General features: G+C 44.7%; 1 protein-coding gene across 2 annotated transcripts in view; it reads right to left on the bottom strand.

Moving 5' to 3' along the window:
• The window catches only part of MLLT1 (MLLT1 super elongation complex subunit), an 870,086-nt gene that overhangs the window by 122,842 nt on the left and 725,763 nt on the right, over nucleotides 1–21,481 (bottom strand). For both annotated transcript variants that reach the window (XM_069649554.1, XM_069649553.1), the window contains exon 8: nucleotides 17,263–17,374. In XM_069649554.1, coding sequence (XP_069505655.1) covers nucleotides 17,263–17,374 — 112 coding nt within the window. The remainder of the gene's footprint in view (nucleotides 1–17,262; nucleotides 17,375–21,481) is intronic.

Below are 21,481 nucleotides of genomic sequence, written 5' to 3'. Positions count from 1 at the left end.
GGTTCACGCCCCACCTTCAAAAGTCAAAAACAACTCTGGAGTGCAAATGGCGAAAATCTCAAACCACTCAGTAGATCGAAGTTTGCACACCACCACCGCAATTACAAATCCAAGATCAGAAAGGCCAAAAAAGCTCATTACAATTAACAAATCAGCTCCACTGGATAATTTTCGAATTTGTGAAACCCACCTGCACTACTGCCCAGACCACACCTATGCAAACACAGACTCCCCCCTAGCTGCATTTCTACAACACTTCACTAGACAAGATGGCAACCCTTAACACCAATCTTTCCACCCATGCCCCACACCTGCCCCTCCTGATTCCATTGCCACAATTACTGCAATGCCATCTTTCGACTCTTTCAACCCATATCCAGAGAAGAGTCCCTTGATCTACTATTCAACAGCAGACCCACCGGATCCCCCCCAAGACCCTTGTCCCACCTCTTCTGAAAGGAATATTCTCGACTTGTGCAGGAGAACAAGCAAGGTCCATACTAAATGACTCCCTTATCACTGGCATCTTTCCTGAGGCATTTAAAATAGCGCACGTCAAACCGCTTCTAAAAAGGCATCTCTTCACCCCCCCTTGACCCTAAGAATTACAGTTCGATCTCAACACCCGAATCCTGGCTAAACTTGATCTGTCCGTAGCCTTTGACAGTGTTAACCATTCTACCCTCCTTGACCGACTCTACTCCCTAGGAATAGAAGGCTCGACACTCAAATGGATTGCCTCCTTCCTCAACAGGAAACCAATCACCTTCCTCTCCCCTTTTGTCTCAACCGCTCGCACCTTGAACACTGGAGTACCCCAAGGCGCCTGCCTCTCTGCTCTCCTTTTCAACCTCTATCTGACCACTCTACCAAGGATCATCTGTGAGCACAACCTCACCTGCTACAACTACGCTGACGATAGCCAAATTATCCTGAGAATTCCCAAAACAAGCTCTAACCCACGTCCCAAGCATGCCTCAGAGATATTGACCGATGGATGACAAGAAACCACCTCCTTCTGAACCCAAATAAAAATGATATCATGATGTGCGGAAACACTGCCTTCCTCCTGCAACCACTCCCTTGGCGCCCCCTCCCTTGGCACCCCCCCTTCTGCCTCCAATATAGTCAAAAACCTTGGCTGCACTATGGACTCCGGCTTAACACACTCATCAGATCAATAATGTATAAAAATCCTGTCACTACCACCTCAAGCTCCTGAGACGCATCTTCCCTTACCTCACCTCCCCGAACAGACTTGCTGCTATTATGTCCATTGTGATGTCGAGACTGGACTATGCCAACTCCTTATACCTGGCATACCAAGTTAAACTCCAAAGAGCCCAAAACATTGCCGCCAGACTCCTTCTTGCTCTGGGACACAGGGATCACATCTCTCCCGTGCTCTGCACCTGCCACTGTCTCCCTGTTGGACTGAGGGCCACTTTCAAAATCCTAAGCATTACCCCACCGAGCAGTGCACACAACCGGCCCAGCATACCTTCAAGAGAAGATTCCACCGTACCACCCATTGCGCACCCTCAGGTCAAGCACTGCCCTCTTACTCGTGATTCCTTGCACATTCGACACACCCAAGACAACATGGCCTTCTGCAAAGCACTAAAAACTTAACTATTCTCGATAACCATGATTAGGACCACCTAGTGCCGCTAAAGCCCACCAAAATTCCTGGAAATTAATTTAGCTGCACGACAAATATTACAGCTGGCTGACAAGTGTTGAGCCTGACCGTTAGCATCACTGTCAGTGTGAAAAGGTTGGTGCAAGATATCTCCTGTTCTATAACCAAGTATCCTGCCTGGACATACCCTGCATCCCACCATAAACCACAACCAATGAACCCGCAAATGGGCTCCTGAGTCACAGTGCTGAGCCTAAGAATAATGACCCTCTAACCTAATAAAACCATAACTTACCCCAGACCTACCTGTGAGTCTACCTCCGAGTGCCACTACTGCGAAGCACGAGGACAACCACTGCCAGCACGCCCAGATCCAGAATGTAATCCAGGAAAGGTGGGTACATAAGAGGAAATTAGCTCCAGATACTCCTCTCCTACTGTTATGCTTACTCTCTACCAACAGACAGAGCTCAACTATACCCCTCCGATCAATTTCAGCCTAGCTGCACACATACAAAAATATTCCACGAACACCTCAACACCCTGTTAGAACCCAGCTATATCCACGAAGTGCAGTCTTGGAGACCAATCACCTGACTGCACACCTTCGACTGATCGCTCATCATCATCATCAAACCTAATGTCAGGATGTAGCTACCATCAGCCAAATCAAAATAACTGCACACATATTGAGTGCACCTAAGCACCCTATACTACCCTACCATCTCGACTGACCCGGACTAGGGTCCCCAAGGGCGTTCAACCCACAAGCGCTTTGAGATCATACCAATGATATACAGAGCGCTATATAAATGCCTAATAACAGTAACAAATGTCATATTAAACACCAATGACGGAAACGGTAGTGCAATCCATCTCCTATGATCAGATGATACACAGATCTAAAAATACCCCCAAAAAATCAGGGTTTGTTGAAGGACCCTAAAAAAATGCCACAGTCACACAACTGAGACAGTACAAAACTCCACTCTTAATATAAGGCCGTACCACCCAATTATTTGGTAGTGTAGACAGAGCAGCCAGGCATTCTTAGGAGGGAGAGATGGCTCTAGGAAGGTACAAAGAACTTGTAGTATACCAAGTATTCAACAGAGCCACAACCAGAAGTATTACACCTTTATTTTTGTATTATAAATACAATTAGGCCAAGTTAAGTCTTGGGGGTAAGTACTTTGACATAGTCAAAACACATTATAAAAACACAACACAATGCTTTAAAATACACAGAACAAAGCACAGGCCCTGTTCAGAAAACTAACAGTATTTCTATGCAGTCAGACCTTTTCAAACACATTTAGTATAGTACACCTTTTCATGGGGAGTAAAACCATCAGTTACTTTTAGATCACTTTACAGTATGTCAAGGGTTATAGACCCCCCTGTCAGTCATGCAGTGACACTCAGTTAAGGAATCACTTAGTAAACCAACCCTGTTACCAGGATACCTTTCTGAATAGTGGAACGCGAATTCATGGAACAGTATAACCACCCTCAAGAAAAAACAGAGTTCTATCAGGTGAGTAAGGCCTTGTGGTGTAACTTACAATAACAGTTGCTTTTCAGATCAGTGGAACACAGACTAAGGTAAGCAATACCTTTCTACACTAATTTAGGATTGCACCATCCAGACCAAGGTCAGCTATACCGACAGGGTATTTTTTAAGAATGGCACACGGCTATTCAAGGCAGGTAAAACCTAAGGCAGACTTATTCTAAACAGGCTAAACAGCAGGTCAGGGGAAGCAAGACCCAGTTGGTATACTTTTTACATTTATATTCTAAAAGAATTAGTAAAGTGAAGCCAACAGCATTACTTTTGGGAAGAGCACAATCAATTCACAGGTGAGTAAAATAACCTTATATATACTTTTCAGAATGGCAAAACACATTCAAGGTAAGTAAGACCTTTTGTAACTGCTCACTCAGTGTGACATCTACCAACCAACTCTTTCACAAGTAAGTAAACTTTTAAACACTTGCCATCTTTTCTAGGCCAAAGACCCAGCTTTAGAAGGTTTTCTTTATTTTTGGAGCAGGAGTGTTCTCAGTGGTAGATGGGGGCCTGGGTCACTAGGTCTCTAGTGTCCAACAGACCGGTCGGGACAATCATAGAAATAGCAAAAGTCAAACTGAATATCGCCTGTCGGAATCTTGTCTCTAATCTGGTCCAGCACTCTGTCTCTGGAGATCTAGGAGGATGCCATCCAGGTTACAGCTAAATTTGGAAAACCGTGCATCGCGGTATTGGGGTATTGCAGCCCTGCACAGTTGCAGCACGACCTGGGAAGGCTCAAAATGCAGGTTGTTTTGAGTGTAGTGGATTTCACCAGGGTCTGGGTCGTTTTCAGTGTCCCCAGGTATTAGGTAAGAATTGATGCAGTCATACTGAGACTACACAACACTTATCTGCTTGGAATTAGGTAACCCACCTTTTGGTATAGGTCTGTACTACACAAGTTGGTAGTGTGGCTGAGCAGCCAGGCCCATCTCAAGAGGGGTAAATATGAGCTGTCAAGCTGTACAAATGAAATTCGTAAATACAAGTAACACTTACTCAAGGTTTCTGTTATAAGTCTTAGTTACTTACCTGTAACACTAATTCTCCAGCATTGGTATCTTTCACAGATTCACATGCTTGAATATTCCCCATCAGACTGGGAATCCTCAGTGATTTAAATAATAATTACAAAATTAAATATGTATACATTATTTCCATAGGGAATTAATGTAGATTTCCTATTATGGCCTATGAGCCATTCAATTGTCTAGTCCCTCCATTCACTTTGGTCCTTTATGGCCCTAACCAATGAGGTGGCAGGGTTTAAGCTCTGCATCAAGCAGCCATCTTCAGATTTTGAGCCGTAGAAGACTACTTGAGCGATGACTACTGGGCGTGGGAGCAGCCTCTCAGGGGAGGCGGGTGGGCACATGTGAATCTATGAAAGATAATGCTGGAGAAATACAGTTACAGGTAAGTACTAAGACTTCTCCAGCATTGGATCTTTCATAGATTCAGATGCTTGAAGAGAATACCAAGTAGTTAAAAACATGCCAATAACATTATGTATATTCTGCAGATCCTTTTGTTTGCCTTATTACACAGCAACTAATAGGTTATATTACCAGGGAAGGCGGGAAGAGAAGGCTGCTCCTACCTTACGCAAAGAGATGGCGAAGAACCGCTTGGCCCACTGCTGATTCTTTGCTGGTATATTCTGCCAGGCAGTAATGTTTGGCGAAAGTATGCAGAGTGCTCCAGAAGGCGGCTCTGCAGATGTCCTTTAATGATACACCTGCGTGAAACGTAACCGAAACTGCTCTCCCTCTGGTGAAGTGAGCTGAAGGAGGTCTGGCGAGTGGATCGCACTTAGCCTGGTGACTGATACATTGGTACACCCAACGCGCCAATCTCTGCTTAGAAATATGTTGCCCTTTTGTGCGGCCAGCAAATGTGATGAAGTCTAGTCGAGGAGGGGTACTCCTTCGTTCTTAGTATGTAAAATGTAGAACTCTTGCCACATCGAGCGAATGTAAAGATCTCTCTGCATTAGATGTGCGATTCATGAAGAAGGTTGGAAGCACAATGCGCACCGTAAGAGTCATTTCTGAAAGTACCTTGGGTAGGAATTTAGGCTGCGTTCTTAGGATGACGCAGTCTTTAAGGAACAAATTGAGTGGAGGTTCTGACGAGAGGGCTTGCAACTCACTAATCCTTCTGGCTGACGTGATGGCTACTAAGAAAGCCGCTTTCCAGGATAACAATGTTATGTCACATCTATGAATCGGTTCATACGGTGGTTCCATGAGCGCAGCCAGGACTGTGTTCAGGCTCCATGAAGGAACTGGCATCTGCGTTGGTGGGTAGGTATGCATCAATTCTTTCAGAAATATCTTGATAGCCGGTTTGGTGAGCAAAGATTGTTGACCTGGATGTGTCGTATATGCCGATATGGCAGATAGATGTACCTTGATGGATGATAGGGAGAGCCCTGCTTTGGCCAGATGCAACAGGTAAGGCAGTACTTGTTCGATCGATGCAGCGAGTGGATTCACTGATGATGTTTCGCACCACTTGGTGAAACAAGTCAATTTTTGAATGCAAGTGATCCGTGTGGAGGGGGCTCGAGATGCCTTGATTATATCCCAGCATTATGCAGGAAGATTCAAGTTAATTTTTGCTGCTCAGGAACTATGCCCGGAGCGACAGGCTCGCTGGGTCGTGGTGGAGAATCTTGCGATTCTGTTGCGTTAATAGGCTCCCATGAACATTGACGCAAATTGGGGGCCATCAAGACAGGTGTGTCAGGGTTGGGTAACAAACTTGAAGAGCCCAATCCGATGCTATTAGGATCATTGAACAGGCCTGGTCTTTCAGTCTGCGAAGTACTCTCGGCATGAGAGGGATCGGGGGAAAGGCATAAAGGAATTCCCCTGTCCAGTCCACTGAGAAGGCGTCCCCTATCAAGAGGTGTTCTGGATATCTGGAGGCAAACCTGTGGCATTTCCTGTTGGCCTTGGTGGCAAAAAGGTTGATCTGCAGCCGTCCCCATTTGCGAAATATCCGCTGCACCTCTGCTTCGTCTAGCTCCCATTCGTGGAATGCTGTGTAGTCTCTGCTTAACTTGTCTGCCAAGACATTGTCCACTCCCGGCAGGTGTTCTGCCTTGATCTGAACCTTGTGAACTAAAGCCCAGGCCCACAGGTTTTGTGCTTCTTGAAATATCTGACCTCGTGCCCCCTTTTTTGTGTAATGCATGGAGTTCATTTCTGTCTGGATGGTTACCACCTGCCCTGCTAGCACCGGAAGGAAGGAAGGACTTCAGCGCCCACCGTATGGCCCCGAGCTCCAGAACATTGATATGTAGTTGGGGCTCTTGGGCGGACCATGCCATTTGTTTGCAGCTCTGCCAGGTGTGCCCCCCAGCCCGATAGTGATGCATCCGTCCTGAGGAGAAGTGTTGATGTCGGAGCTTAGAAAGGCATACCCTGCAACAGGTTTTGAGATGTGCCCCACCATCGAAAAGGCCTTGTGAAAGGTTGGCGGTAATTGTATGGTATCCTCCCATGACCCGAATGCTTGTTTCCATTGGCGGTCCAGGTTCTCTTGAACTGGTCTCATGTGAAATCTGCAATTTGGTATGAGGAATATACATGAGGACATCTTGACTAGAAAGGATTTGAAAGAGCATACCGTGGCTTTCACTTTGTCTTGGAACCATGAGGTCAGATGGATTAACGCTGATATTCTGTCTGCTGATGGTCTTACTCTGGGTATGTTGGTGTTAAGTTCTGCTCCCAGAAAGAGCACTGTCTTGCTGGGCATGGGGCAGGATTTTGCCTCATTTATTGAGAAGCCTAACTGCCGTGCTCGCAAGTTTGAATGAGCATGTCCTTATTAGTCGTCCAGATACGGGAAAACCTCTGTTCACGTTCTGAGCTTTGCCGCCACCGGTGCCAGGCACTTGGTAAACACTCCTGGTGCTGACTCCAGTCCGAATGGGAGGACACAGAATTGAACATGTGTCTCCACTATTGCGAACCGGAGGAACCGTCTGTGAGCAGGATGAACAGGGATGTGGAAGTAGGCATCTTCCAAGTCCAGGGTGGCCAGGAAGTCGTGTTGGTTTAGTCATGGGAGGACGTTCTGAAGGGAAGTCATCTTGAATTTGATTTGTTTGATACATTTGTTGAGAGCTCTCAAATCCAGAATCGGTCTCCACTGACCAGTTTTCTTTTTCTCCCAAAAACAGTAGAAGCCTCTTCCCATTTGATGGTCTGGAACTGCTTTTTGGAGCAGTTTGCGAATCTCCGACATGACCTGCTTCAAAAGATGCACCTTGCGTGGAACGGGAGCAAGGAATGGTGGTTGATCCAGAAATTCGAGCCGGCCGGCTCACCACTTCGCATGTTTGATTGACAGCTAGGCTGAGTGAATAGGGGTGTGCTGCATAAAAGCAGGGCTTTTGGCACTGGAACTTCAGAAGTCGCCACGGGACCTGAGAATCCGACGAGGGAGAAGCTGAGCTGACCTGCTACGACGACACCACCGGTGGAGCCCTGCGGAACCGACACCACTTCCCGACGACAGAGAAGATCTCCCGGCTGGAGAGTCTTCTTCCCCCGACTGGTGGGCACAACCAATTTACCTTCTTTTCCTCGCATCCCAGGACGTCTTGTGGTCGAATTGCCCGTGCCAAGCACCCCGGCAAGCGGATAGCCACTTACCACTGGACCGCAAATAAAAGGACCGCTCCTTTTAACTGAGAACTCCGCGGCTGGTTTCTTCCCTGGCAGTGCAACGGACTCCTGTCTTCCTCCCCGACGAGATCCTCCCTTCCCCCGGACGAAGCACTGACTTGCATCCGCTGCCAGGAACAACTGCGCCCGCTGGAGTATTCTCACCACTTTAAGATACCATGTCCGCCAGGCATCCCTTTCTAAAGATTGCTACAAGGTAATAATAATTCCTTAACCTTCTGGACTGGGCTGGCCACCTTGACCAACTAACTGGTCCCTTTCTTTTGGTCCAACTCTTTCTGAACCTTTTAGAGACTTTTGTGCACTTTTCAACCGTGTGACCTTGGACACATTTCGTTCTGATCCTCTTAAAGTGGATCCGGCTTTCTGAACTCTAACTTGACGGTTTGACTCTGCCTTCCTCTCTTGCTGTGTTCTTTTGAAAGTCTTGGGATCTGTTTCAATTTATGCTCCGCCTTTCTCTCCCTTTTAAACCGAATTATTAGAGTGCCATCTGCGTTAAGCGCTCACCGCTGTCTGAAAATAATTGGGGCTTTACTTAAGACTTGTCTAATATTCTTTTAAGGGAGTGTATATCTTTTAGTGACCGTGTTTTTGAACTGCTTAATATTAGTGCCTGTGTCTTTTATTAGATGTGGTTTTAAATAAATAATTATATCTCTTTTACACCAAGCTCTGGTCGGTGTTTGCTTGTTCTACTGTGTTCTTTTGACCTAATGTGAATACTCTGTATACTGCCTAACTCTTCTTGAGGGAAGTCTGACTGCTCAGCCACAGCTACCAAGTGAATCTGTGTGGTATAGACTGCTACCAAGTGGGTTTACTGCCAAACACCTGTAGTCTTAAATCTTTTGCAGTGGTCCCAGAGGGAACTGCACAGGTGTCTGCCTAACAGTTTCTTGTTCCTTCCCCTGACATACAGTGTGGGAAATTCCTTTGTGTGATTTTTATCTTCGGCAGGAGTATGCTGGACTCCCCGCCCTGGCTCCAGTCTGTCTGTGAAGGCAGGAAGCGAGGCAAGAGTCCAAACCTCCACAGTCCTTTGTTTTACGCCTTGCCTGAATGGGGACAAATCCCGGTGGGGGGCTGGCTGTCCTGATTGGACAAGCAGACTGCCCCTTCTTGTAAAAAGCAGGGAGAGAATGCAGGGGTTGCGTTGTAGTTCCTGATAAATACTGCGAACCTGGAAGCTGAATAAAAGTCGACCACTGGAACCAAAACCAAAGAGGATGAAGGAAAAGCGCCTGAAACGATTTCCAGCGACTGGAGAGCCTGCTGTGTAACTGGAGCCTGCTGTAGCCCTTCCTTCCAATTGAGCTGGGGACTCCGAAAAGCATGCCCTGAGCCCGGTGAGACCCACTAGACTCGAGACTTGCATTTTGACACATCCCATGCCTTGCTGCAATACCCTGGGACCTTAGGCCACTGTGCAGCACAGTCTTCCGAATTCAGAATCTCGCGGAAACTTCGTGGGCATCTTGGTGGATCTCCAGAGACACGAATCGAGTTCAAAAAGTCCCCTCAGGGTGTGGGACCTTTGTAACGACGAGAATTCAACTGCAACTCTGTCTTCTTCTGTGCTCCTTGAGAAGGCGCCAAATACACAGAACCGCATTCAGCAGCGAGGGAAACCTTGCCTAGAGCCTTCATCGATCCCTGCTGCAAAAGTTCCTTCTGAGGTCTTGTTTTTAGTCACCACGACAAGCAATCTACTGACTGGGTATTTTGGATGCAGACCCCAAAGTCCTCCTGCTGCAAAATCTTCAATGCTCAGGTACTGTGCTGGCTTGGGTATGTACTTAACTTAAGCCCGTTAGGATTTCTGTGTAGCTGTGGGTTGTCTTCTGTGAGGGGAGGCCTCTCATCCGGCGCACCCAGTCCCACTGCTAAAATCCTGCTAGGGTGGTTTCTGCAAAGCCCCTGGACCTTCTTCGAATGCTAAAGTACTCACCTGTTAGTTCCTGTTTTCCTAAGGAACTCCGAATTTTGCTACTAAAGAACCTATCCTGACACTGCCTGTTGGACATTAGTACTAGTGACCCCCCCTTCTGCCACTGAGAACACTCATGCTCCAAGAATAAGGTAAAGACTTTCTTTTTGCCTAGAAAAGAAAATAAGTGTTTAAAAGTTACTTACTTGTAAAGAGTTGGTCCGTAACTAATTCTAAGCGTGAACAGTTACAAAAGTTCTTACTTATCTTGGATGTGTGATGCACTATTCTTTAAAGTATGGTTAACATCTTTTCTTCCTTAGCAACTGTTTTGCCAGTCTAATAGAAAGTAGATGTGAAGGTATTTTACTCTCCTGTGATTAGGTTGTGCCTCTTCCCAAAAGTAAAGTGTTGGTTTCACCAGATTATTCCTGCTGGGTAATTGTAGGAGTGTCCCCTAACTGGGTCTTGCTTCCGCTGACTTGCTCCTAGCCTGTCCAGAATAAGTCTGCATTAAGTTGTTGCCTACCTAGAATAGCTTTGTGTCATTCATTAAAGTGTGACATTGGGTTTTACTTTCCCCTTCATGTGAGGTTAAACAAGTATGTGGGTTTTACTTACCTTGTGTTAGCTGTGTGCCATCCAAAAATAAGTTAAACGGGTTACTGCTTACCTCAAATCTGGGGTTCCCTGATTTCAAAAGCAACTGTAATTGAATATTACATCCTTAGGTTTTACTCACATAGTAGAACTGTGCTATCACAAAACTAGTTATAGGTTTCTACTGCATCTGGAATAAGTGTTCCACTATTCACCAAAAGTAGATTTTCCAGTTGACTGATTAAGTGATTTGTACTAAGAGTCAGTGTATAACTGGTAGGGTATACTGTTCGTTGTTCCAAATAAGGTTTATACTTTGGTCTGTGTACAGTATAGTGTTTTGTTTTTATAATGTGATTTGATATATTGTGTTAGTACTTACTTACCCCCCTAGATTTATCTGGGCCTACTTGTATTTAAATACATTATTATTACAATAGATAGTGTTTCTTTGGACCATTTGCATTACAATTTAATTTGCACTGATTCTACAGCCCTCTCTCCCTCCTAAGATAAGCCTGGCTGCTCAGTCTTCGCCACCATGAAATCGGGTGGTACAGCCTTATACTAAGAGTGGAGTCTTGTACTGCCTCAGTTGAATGTTTTTACTAAGCCCTTAGTTGGACTCAAGAAAAACTGTCCTAACAGGCAAGAATTTAGTAACCCTGTGGGAGACTACACAACACTTGTCCTCTTGATATTAGGTAACGCACCTTTTGGAATAGGCCTGTACTTCATAAGTTGGAAGTGTGACTGAGCAGCCATGTTTATCTCAAGAGGGGTAAATGTGAGCTGTAGCAATGAAATCCACCAATACAACTATCCAAGTAACACTTATACTCAAGGTTGTTATAAATAATTTATTTAACCGTAGTTTTTAAATAAGCATTCATTAAAGGCAATATGAATATGTAACAATCAAATATACTTTTCCAGAATCAACACAAAGCTAGTTCATTAGAGATGCTCGTTACACACTTCCTACACCCTGAGGTAACTTCACTAACTAGGACAGTAATGGCATTCATATATCACTGGTACACTTAAGTAGATTCTGAAGTTTGCAGAAAGGAACGGTTAAGGAAAGACAAAAAAGGTTGAACAGGTTCTCGGAGTATGTGAGCACTTTAAATCTTCCAATGAAGTCTAGATAAAAACCTTTCCCAGCAATATTAGTTTGAAACCAAGGTATCACCTATGAGGGACAGTATCAAAGTAAAATGGACCGCCAAAGTCAATTGGAGCACAGTCCATGGAGCCAAGTCACTTCTTAGATAAAGTCTTGCACAAAGTTAGAGAGTTTGTTGAAGAAAAATCCCTCTAGGGTCACAGTCTGTTACACTTGTGAAGGGTATAGCTGAAATCAACTCTAGCAAGGTAGCTACTGCAAGTCTCAACTGAGAAGAGCAAGCTAAAGACACGGAGGTAAGTACCACAAGTCAGGACAGTACCTTTGGTTAGAAGAGTGTTCCAGCTGGCTTCCGTCTGGTTGCAGCGATGCAGATCCTGGGTTCCAGGGCCTTATTCGTGGGGACAAGAGGGAGGACGTCTGGGGACTCCTGCGGCAGCAATTCGGAGATCGGCAGCAGCTACAGGTTTTTTTTGGATTAGCTGCACCTCATGGTTTCAGCGCTCGGTAAATAGCACTGCCGCAGTTCTTGGATACCGGTTGGGCTTCCTTCACTCCTTGAATCCTGCACTCTGGTGAGAGGACTCAAGCTCTGGTCGTCCTGCTTCTGGAGGGTCCTAGGTAGAGACTGTTGGATCACAGACCTTGCACTCAACTGCAGATTACTCTACCCCAGGCCCCCGGTTCTTGCAGCAGCGAAGTAGTGCAGCCAGTCGGGGAAGATGGTCCAGTGTAGTTTGTCTTGGGGTTAGTTGGTCCCACTAACCCAAGGGGAGAAGTCATCCCTTCCACAACTTCTCTGTTGAATTGCAAAAGGAGTTTCAGCACAGCAGCAGGGCTTCACCGGGCAATTCAAAAAGGTCCAGGAGCATGCAGCAAGCTTTGTTTACAATTTGTTCATCAGGTTGTTCTTCCCAGTGTTTGACTGTCTTCAGTCCCAAAATCCTTGCCTTTTAAGCAGGTTTCTCCCATTCATGTACACCTGTCACTCAAACAGCAGGGTGGCTTGTCCTGAAAAGACAGCCAATCAGGACTGGGTGCATTCAGGCATTCCTAAAAACAAAGGACAGGGGAGTTTCAGGAACCTCCCTCCCTTCCTGCCTTTTCAGAAAAACTGGAGCCAGAGGCGGGTTTCAGTACTGAAGCCCGCCAAAGGCAAAACTAACAAAGGGCTCAAACCTGGCTTGGTGCACAGAGTAAAACCCAAGAAAGACCTCAACTGAAAAATGGCAAAAAAAAGACCGGGCCCTTTTTGACAAAATGGTCACCTATGGGTGCTATACTGCAGCTGAGGATTCAGCCTGCGGTAGAAAAGCAAAATGATAGGAAAATTAAACCACTTCCACTAGCCATTTAAAGTAGTGAGGTTAACATACCATTTTTTTACATGAGTAAGGGGCTACAATTAACCGCCCCAGCACTAAACATTAGATTGGCGTGTACTGGACCTACAAAGAGAAAAGTTAAGTAAAGTCAATTTCACGTTACTATTCTTGGGAACAGTATTTCACACAAGAAAAGGTATTTAAACTATGAGAAATCTAAAGGATTTCTCTGTGGCACTGCACTGAGGGTGCTATGTGTCACCATACAAAAAGTAGATACATATGGAGTTTGTCAGACTCCCAAAACAAAGGAAACGCATAATCCAAACCAGGTCAAAACACATGAGAGCGATAAAAATGGTTCACTCACTCAAGGGTTAAAATTTAAAAGTCCTAAAGTCCAGCACAAGATCCGAGGGTATCTAAAGTTGTAGGGAATTAGCGTAGAAATGAGAATTCTCCCTAACACCCAACAACAATAGATACGTTTTGTTAAATCCCACATCAGTTCGACCCTACACATTCTTACGTAACACCCCCTGGGAGAGGTCATTTCTTAGTTATACTATGGAGCGGTTAGTCGGTCTACTTTGCTTTAAGAAGCTGTGGTACACACCAGAGGACATAGATCTTCCATCCTGCTGGGGACCCAAAGATGACAAACTGCTTCTAGGCAGACTCTAGTTAGCTTCTTGTTCGTGCTGCTATGAAATAGCTTTGCACCTTCAAATTGAAGACCACCAATTTTATTTTATTCCATTTTATTAAGTTTTTATACATACAAGTCACAAAAAGTGCAAACAAGAAAGCACAAAACAGAGTTGGAGATATTTCCAATTGTCACCAAAACGCGAATCCCTTATATTCTAACAACTTCGAACTGTAGATCTTCAAAAAAGACTTTTCCCATCTCCCACCCACCACTCCCCCTTCCCCCCCAGGATGGAGCAATCTTCAGTCATGTGTACATTAGCCCTGAAATAGTCACAGTTCGAACCTCATGGGACTCCCTTAATAGAGAAATCTCTTTTTACAATCCTTTGTAGTCTTTCCAGTTTCATTTTATACAACATCATACAGGTCAGCCTAGTTCAGCCCAAAAGGCGGGATATTCCCACGTCACCACTTCCACTCATTAGTTTAGTACTCCCGGCATGTATTTGTCCACAAAATCCATCCATAGCACATCACATTGCGTAGATCCCCCATGTAGAGACAGTTATTTTTTCCATAACGCATATATTTGAGGCAACATTGACCCATTCACTCTTGCTCTGCACCATCTTGGATTTCCACTTCATCACCAACAGGGTACGTGCAGCTAAGAATAACTGTGGGACCAGGCCTTTGATCCTTCTCCATTCATCCTCGCATTTCTCAAAACCAAACAAAATGAGATAAGGGTCCGCAATTCTGTGGACACTGTCGAGGTCTTTTATCCAACCCAGGACCTCGTCCCAATACACCCTAATCCGGGGACACCCCCACCACATATGCCAGTAAATCCGCAATCCCACCACATTCACACCAACATCCTGGGCTAGTTGACTGGAACATCTTAGAGAGCCTATTAGGATCATACTGCCACGGATGCAATAATTTGATAGCGTGCAGTTCATATTGGCTCAATATCGATTTTTGGGAGGCAGCTTTGCATATTCTCCTCCACATACCTGGCTCAATGTGTTTGCCAAGATCTTTCTCCCATCTACCTTTTAGTGGCTCAGTGGTCCCTTTCCCTGCTCCTATCAATTCCTTGTAGATGGCGGATATCAGACCCTTCATTTCCATTCTAGAGTTCAATAACATTTCAAAGGGGGGTAAGGCCTCTCTTGAGCTTATCCTTCCACTCTGCTCTCGTCAAAATGCCCTTAATCAGCAGAAATTGAAAGGTAGATAAATTGCGTATTCCCAGAGCCTCCACCAACTTCGGGAGTGTAATAAGAACACCAATCTTAATCCTGAACATCCCAGGTGAACTTGGGTTACCAGGTGCAAGGCAGAACAGCACACCCACAGCCAAGCACATGGTATCTGGCCGCCCTGGTGTTTGGATGCCTTTAACAAATCCTGTGAAATCAGACAGGTGCTAGTGAGGCCTGAGCAGACTTCTCTTCGGCACTCTGGCAGGTGAGGGGTCTGGGGAAGAAGGCCGAATCCCACTAGAAGTATGATATGTTCTTCCACCTGCGTCGATTTGGTGCCACTAGTATGGCGTTAGCATTTGCCTGCCAAAAGTGCAATACTGCTTTGACATAAGCCTTCTTCCCCAAGCGAACAGTTTTCTTTGTTACCCAGTGGTGCAGAAGAGGAAGTGCAAAATAATCTGCTGCTAGTGTGGAAAAAAAAAAGCAGATGTGACCACAGAAAAGAATGGCTGAGGGAGCCCTGACAATTTCTCCAGAGGTCAGCTGTTCGTACACCGGATTTCAGTCTTATTCGTGGTGTAGCCTCAAACCTTGGCTGCCTCTTTTCTACCAATGCATTATCCTGAACCTCAAGGCCTATAAACTCCACCACACCACCTATCCAATCATGAAAGGACTGCTTAAGAAGAAAGATAACCACCTACGGAAGGCTCCATCTAAATCACAGAGGCACTCATCAGGAAGAAGGCATCTGGTGTGGGTGCGTTTCCCACCAGAAGAACAGTTAAGGGACCATCCCCCACCAGAGGCGGTTCTTGAGCCAGATGCTCAGGTGATGGCCCCTTAATCTGAGCTAGTGCTGGCCCCATTTGCAATGCCAGTGTCTCAGAAGGAGCCATGTGCTGAAGGGATCCCTAAAGCCGGCACCTTTGAGGAAAAAGAAGTGTAATAGCCAGTGGTAAAACCGGCATAATGTGTGCTTAACGTTGTTTGTCATATGAAAAGTGCATGAGGTGATGGAAGTGCTCAAAAACCTGGCCTCGCTTGAAACTTGTGAGATCATAGTTGGGGAGATATTTGGTGAGGGATGTGAAACTATCTATGCTTGGTCTAATATTGGGTTTCAAGTAGAAGCTAGACCAAACTACGGGTAGCCATGTCGGAGCCATATTGGGAGTGGAGATGATTGGATAGGTACAATTAGTCCCAATAGATAACACAAACGAGGACATTAGATTGTTGCACTAAAAAACACACTCATTAGAAGAGTACATATATATAGGGTAAAGGACCTCATGAGGTGGGAAGGGATTTGCATAGCACCTCCTTTGGATTAACTGCAGCAGTTCAAGTCAAAAGGGCAACTGGTAAGCAGCCCTTTTTCCATAGCAAAAAGGCATGGGAACTCCTTCCCAGAAAATCTCTCAACTGGGAGGGATCCAAGCAGTCCTTCAACAGTTAACTGCTATACTAACAGGGCACAACAGCTCGCCAAGCTTGCACAGTGGACTTAACAGAGGGACCTATCGGGCTTTCTACTGGTGCCAACACAGAGGGCCCTTTAGGGCTTCCTGTTGGTTATAACCGTGTGGGGTTTCTAGTGCCTTGAACCAGGTCTCGAACAGAGGGGACTCCAACTTTTGGAGACTCTCACGAGGGCTTCCCACTTTAAGAGCCTAGAGCCTCATCAAACCATGGGTGCTGTACTGCAGTAGAAATGCACACTGGTAGTAAAATTAAACCACTGCCACCAGCCATTTAAAGTAAGTTAGTGTAACAAAAAATGTTACATAAGAAGTGGGAGAGGGAATTGCTAAGTAACCCCCACAGCACTCCACATAGGGTGGTGTGCTGGTACCACAAAGAGAAAGGTAAGACATGGGGGTCATCTTACTATTCTTGGGAACAGTAGTTAACCCAAGAAAATGTAGTTAAACATTAAGAAAAGTCCAAAAGGTGCTGTGTGCCACAATGCAAAATGCAGATGCCTATGGAGTTTACCAAACGTAAGAAACAGAATTCCTAGTCAGAAAAAACACGTGAGAGTGTGAGGAAAAAAGGCCAACTCCGAAGTAAAAATTAAAAAGCCCTGAGTCCAGCAAAAGAGATCGGTGTCTCCAAGGTTAAAGGGAATTGGCACAGAAATGAAAATTCGCCCTAGCAGATAGCTTAAAAAGGAAGGATTAAAAATAAAGAAAATAAAGTGACCACTCCCGCCCCCCATGTCTGTGCAGAAGAATTGGTGTTGCGCGTACGTGGAAAACGTTTGAGTGAAGGCCATACTCAAACTGCTTTGGCTCAAATTTGAAACACTTTAATTCGAAAAAGCTCCAGTCCAATCCCCGTGGCATGGGCACACGTATGGAGGAAAAGGGTTGAGTAAGAAGGACTTTATGTTGACCATGAAAAGCATAATTAGCAACTAGTGCAGCACATGCAGTAAATAAACCAGTAACAAACCAAGAGCATCATTATACAAGGCTTCTCACCTGGATTCTCTGGTGATAGGATTGGCTTTTACAACAGTTTCTTCACCAGAGGAGGAATCGTCGTCCTCAGACTCCTGGGACTGCAGACGCTCAACCATCGATCGAAGAGGTCCTATTTTGGGAGAAAGAAAATAAAGGCATCAAGATCTTTTGCTTTATTTATTTCACACACAAACTTTATAATGAACACTTACATTTGTGATTTGTGTTTCATAGAAGAAAAAAGGAAAACCACCAGCCAGTCAAATTACTGAACTGGGATTCTTGTGACAGAATGAAGAAAGGATTTTAAGAACAACTTAGGCGATAACTAAGCAAAAGGGATTTGGTTTGCTTAAGGCAGGCAAATATTTGAAATATGAAATGAAACAAAGCAAAAGCTTTTTAAATTACGAGGCAAGGATTAACCCGTTATGCAAAGCACACCAGTGTGTCTAAGCCATAAAAATATTATACCTCCCATCACAAAACCTACACATTAAAATCCTGCTCCAGCTTAAATCATCCCTCTAATGTAAGAAAACAAAAACAGGGTTCGAAATTGAGGGGAGCTGGGAACTATTTAGCTCCTGATTCTAGGATAGTAGAGCCTGGTTAGTTTGAAACTAACAGCTACCAGGAGCTACTTTTGGCTCCCAGGGGTCAACTGGTGCCTTCAAAACATGTAAATGTGACATTTATTTTATTGAATTTTTTATTGATTGTGCATTACAGTACAAATCTGTACTTTTCACACGAAAACATACATAAAAACAATTTTACAAAAGAAAAACCATTTTACAAATCCCTAGTAAACTTTAAAAGGACATTTGACAGTTTCATTTCATTACCTTATGTTTCCCGTAAATTTTCCTACAATTTAACCAAGTTTAAAAATCTTCAAAGCACATAAAAATTACTCACATTCACATAAATTCACATACATTACAAAATACCATTAAAATTCCAAGGAACTTGCTTTTAAAAAAATGTAAGAAATTAATTGATAGGGAGATTTCTTTCGAATTTAGCATCCTCCGCCACATGTCCTGTTCTGTTTATATCAAATAGTATTGTACAAAAATGTCACCCTCATTTGTGCGCCCCGGCAGTCACTGCGACTTTGGAGGCGCACAAAACGAGGGTGACATTTACTGCGTCCAAGCAGAGCGGGGGTTGCAGGGGCGTCGCCTGCTCTTCTTGGGCGCAGTAATGGGGGTCAGGGGTTGCGGGGGTGTCCCCCGCTTACCAGTTCGGAAAGCGGGAGACAAGCAAGAAAATAAAAAAGAAAAGAACCCTGCAGCATCAGCTCCAACCCATATTAGTGGGAGTAGTTGACACTGCAGGGATAGCAGAGTACGGGCAGCACACTTCTGCGTGTGCTGCCCTAAAGGTAAGTGGAGTGGGGGGTTGGGAAGGGTAATGCAGGCCATGGGGAAAGGGGCACAGTGATCCATATGATCACTGCGCCGCGCAATAACTGGCGTCAGCATTTTGGCCATCGCAGCTACGGGTGGTTCAGTGATCACATAGATCCTATAAAATTCATAGATCTAATTTGGTTCCTCAGTATACACAAATTGGGACATTGTACACATAAATGTTTAAAATTTCTATCCCCCTATCACAGTGCCGACAAGGTCACTGGGCTTTTTGGACTTTTTGTCTGCCCAGTACTTCTTAAGTAAAAGGATTAGTTTAAATCTTAAAATTGGGGATCTAAATCTTGATGGGTGCTTCTTCAAATATGGCGCAACATTATTATAACTCTTGATTGACCAGTCAAAGTGGTCACAAAAGCACTGGTATTGCATTAAATTTTCAAAACGTGTAATCCACACATGTCTGGACAACCTTTGTCTAACCAAATAAGTTGTAGCTCTTAAATCTTCTGTAGAATAACCTATTGTTTGCATTAACTTCAGGCACTCTGTCTCCCAGACCAATAAGACCTTGCACAAGCCTTTTAACCACAAAACATTCAGTCTCTCATAAATTGAGGCAGCTGGAGGGGCCAGTATACTTGCAAATAACTGAAGCTTCCCCAATCAATCATAGTCTGAATGGGAAGCTGCCGCAGTTAATATAAGATTCCCACTAGCGGAACCGATTGCGGTAAGCAGAAAACCGGTGTCCAAATAATTGCCTTGGGTTTTGACCAGTCAATTTGTATGTACCTAGTCTGTGCACCATATATTCATTTTGAAGCAAATTTATTGTTTATACAACTTTAGCACAGGAAGGAACTAATATCTTCCAAATTCAATGTCAAATTTTCTGAGCTGTGCCGTTGCACCCATGAATTGAGCCTCGAGGTCGATCAACAAGTCGGGACCACCCAGTTATCATAGACGATGGTCCCTATGTACTTAAACTTATTCACAACCTCAAGGCTACAACCCTTCAGTTTCCAGGGGGCAACTCTTCATTTTTTGTTTCCTCCCTTTAGCATCACAACTTTGGATTTCACGATGTCTGACAGGTCCAGCTTACCTATAAGTGCTTCAACTGCACTTAAAGCTCTTTGTAGGCCGATAGATGTCAAATCAATGTGACATTAACTTTGTGTATTTGAGAATGTTAATAAAGAATTAAAAACACATCTAATACACATTTGAACACAATGGTTCATACAAAATAGACTAACATGTAAAGCATCTCTGGTAGCTCCTGGTTCCCCTGCGGTAGCTCCTGCTTACATGGTGATGCAGACACCCAGGAGCTGAGTTTAGTACCTGCTAATCAAATCTCAAATTCGAACTCAGACAACAATATTGTAGTGCATGCCGCTTTCAGTATTGTTAAATGTAAAAGGTATTTGTAACGTGCATCGTCACCAACGAAGTTGGTCCCCAGGCGCTCTGGAAGATCTGCAAGCGAGAATGCGGGATGGGTTAGTAGGGTGAAGAGGGAGAAGGAAAGTGAGAGGAATGGTGGTCTGTTGGCAGCTTCATCTCGGTATACACCACGCAGTGAGCTTTGGTGCGAGTATCGGAACGATGTCAGTCCTCGTGTGTTGTTGGTGCGGTTTATGTGTTGTTGTGGTGTGGTGAAGTGAATGCGGCTTGAGTTGCGAGAGGTGGTTGTGTTCGTTTTTTGTGTGAATCAAGTATGCAGAAAATGTTAGCTTTTTGGTTAGTGGGTTATATGTTTTGCAGCTCATCTTCAGTGTGGCTGAATGCCTAGATTTCAGGAATCTTGCATGGAGAGAAAACAGCTAGACTTGAGACTGCCGTATAGTGCGAGAGAGGCACAAGCCCACCAGTGCAATTGAGTATAATACCATACTTCACTGGATTTGAGAAACAATCTAATAGTTCAGTGCAATCATAAAACACAGCTAGATTTGAGAGTCCTGCATAGGGAGAGAGGCCCACACCTGACAGAAATATAGGTTTTTGTGCAATAGGTCTCTGTATAGTGTTGAATTCTAATGGACCAAGTATAGTGAGGTTGGGGTGTCTATTCTCCTTGGATGTTGGAGTTGTGGTCTCCTCTTACCCTACTATCTATGTGGATATGTCTGCCGGAGCCTTGGGTGTGGTACAGGCCGGGAAGCTGAGGATGAGTTGTCCAAGTCCTTTCATCATCGTCTGATTAGGTGTTCAGTCTTTAGTGTCCTCCTTTTGTGGCTCTCTCTCATAATGTCTTATGGTATGTCGTGGAAACTGGACATACCATATGGTGAAACTGGAATTTCACAGAACCTATCCCAACACCTTCATTCAAAGTTGGAGCTCCCGGACATACAAGGCTCCCCCCTCTGGACACAATTTAAGAGCTCTCGACATGTTCCACCTAGAAACAGATGCACAAACGGTACCCAGTGTGACTAGTCAGAGGAAGCGCACAGGCTCTTTCAACATCCTGATATTTTATTAAAGTAACACCATAAGGCCTAACTTCCCCTATGCCTTTGTGTGGTCCCTACCTGTGTGGTATCTGCAGCAAAGAACGAATAAAAAAAATAAACTAATGAGAAATGACTGAATTTCTTTGGTAGAAATTGTTAGGCATTTTTTTACATTTTTATTAAAAATAAATGGAGTGGGGTATGGGGATAGGTTAAGGTAGGGGGAAGCGGGGGAGGGGGGGAGGGGGGGTGGGAGGGAGTGGGGTCTCCTCCCTCCCGCATTATTTAAAAAAGAAATCGGAAAGAAATGCAGTCATTTCTCAGTAGGTATTTTTTGGGGGATAATTTCACAGTAATCCTACCTGTGTTACTAAGGTGCTTGTCCGT

This window comes from Ambystoma mexicanum, chromosome 1p, assembly GCF_040938575.1.
Source record: "Ambystoma mexicanum isolate Mex_15411 chromosome 1p, UKY_AmexF1_1, whole genome shotgun sequence".
Taxonomy (NCBI): Eukaryota; Metazoa; Chordata; class Amphibia; order Caudata; family Ambystomatidae; genus Ambystoma; species Ambystoma mexicanum.
This window is presented reverse-complemented; position numbering and strand designations above follow the sequence as displayed.